At 31.5% G+C, this 1,642-nt stretch overlaps 1 protein-coding gene across 1 annotated transcript; it reads left to right on the forward strand.

Annotated features, from left to right (window-relative positions):
- The first annotated feature begins 344 nt into the window (after positions 1–344).
- On the forward strand, positions 345–1,288 carry LOC124890693 (agamous-like MADS-box protein AGL62). The gene has a single exon (XM_047402473.1). It carries the CDS (start codon positions 366–368, stop codon positions 1,029–1,031), a length of 666 nt encoding a protein of 221 aa, XP_047258429.1. The 5' UTR covers positions 345–365; the 3' UTR covers positions 1,032–1,288.
- The last annotated feature ends 354 nt before the right edge of the window (positions 1,289–1,642 follow it).

Below are 1,642 nucleotides of genomic sequence, written 5' to 3' on the forward strand. Positions count from 1 at the left end.
TCACCATCTTTTATTTTTTAAAATAATTATTCTCTTAATTAAAAAAAAACCAAAAAAATAACCAATAGATAGAAGGGTTGACAATTTGTCACAAATTAACAATTAACTCATTACTCCATTTATTAAGGGATTAACATATAATGCCAACTAAGGTGCATTATTGAGTAATCACCATTATTTATCCATTAATGGGATAAGATTTTCTAACCCCCAAATCAAAATATTACATAGAATAATAACATCAATTGTTTGAGAGTGTAGCATGTATACCTTTAAATAGTCCATATTTTTCACTCTCAATGTCAACTCAAAATCACAAGAATATATTATCTCTTATTCTTTACTTACAACTTATTTTATCAAACATGGCAAAGAAACCTAGTAGCATGGGTCGTCAAAAGATCAAAATTGCCAAGATAGAGGTCAAGAATCAGGTTACCTTCTCAAAACGTCGCTCTAGTCTTTTCAAAAAAGCAAGTGAACTGTGCACTCTCTGTGTTGTTGAAATAGCTATCATAGTTCTTTCCCCTGCAAGAAAAGTCTTTTCCTTCGGCCACCCTAATGTTGAGTCCCTTATTGATAGGTTCCTCTCGAGAAATAATAATAAAAATAATCCAATCGCAAATAATTCACTTCAACTTGTTGAGGCTCATCAAAATGTTAATGTTTGTGGGCTCAATTTTCAAGTCACTCAAATTCTTGGTGAGGTTGAAATTGAGAAGAAAAGAGGTGAATCACTTGATCAAATGAGGAAAACTAGTCAGAGCCAATGTTGGTGGGAAGCTCCCATAAGTCAACTTGATTTGCAAGAACTTGAACAATTAAAGGATTCAATGGAAGCTTTGAAAAAATATGTGACTAATCAGACAAACAAGTTTATGGTTAATGAGATTGCTAATTCTTCTACTTTTTTTGGTGATAATGGTAATGGGATCTTTGACAACTATGATATCAAGCCACCTAGAACCATGCCTTCTTCAAGTGATCTTCACAACCATACCCTTGGTTTTGATTCAGCTGCACTTTTTTAATTCTTTTTTTTTTTGTGCGTCTCTCCATTCCATTTTTTGGATTTTCATTCGGAGTCTTGACACTAATTTGGGGCCCGACTAATTAAGATTTTCATCGATATGCAACTTCATGTGGACTATAATAATCGCCCCATCACAACCTGTAATGGTCCAGTGAGTACCTCACTTGCTGGCTGACCTTTGCTCTAAGTTCTTCAAGTTCTCAATTTGTGCATTTATTTGCTAATAAGCAACAACAAATGAATCAATATAAGATTTTTTCTTAATAGGTTGTTTTTAATTTGCTATTTATCACGGTATTATAAAGAATTAATAAGTGTAAACTGACTATTCTCAAAGAATGATGCATATATTTTTGTGTAAACAAAATACTTAAGAAACTGTTGTTATTATGATAATAAACTTAAAAAAGTAAACCAAATTAACTCATAATATATTAACCCTTTTAGAAACAAATGAAGAAATTCAAAACAAGTTGCACCAAGGTAATAATTAGGTAATAAACATATACCTTGGTAGAGTAATTGGATCAAAACAAAAGCAGTTCATTCTATTTTTAATAGGTCAATAACATTTTTGAACCTCCAAAAAAACACATGCTACTACTTCAT

The sequence above is a fragment of the Capsicum annuum genome, unplaced genomic scaffold (genome assembly GCF_002878395.1).
Source record: "Capsicum annuum cultivar UCD-10X-F1 unplaced genomic scaffold, UCD10Xv1.1 ctg22453, whole genome shotgun sequence".
Lineage (NCBI taxonomy): Eukaryota > Viridiplantae > Streptophyta > Magnoliopsida > Solanales > Solanaceae > Capsicum > Capsicum annuum.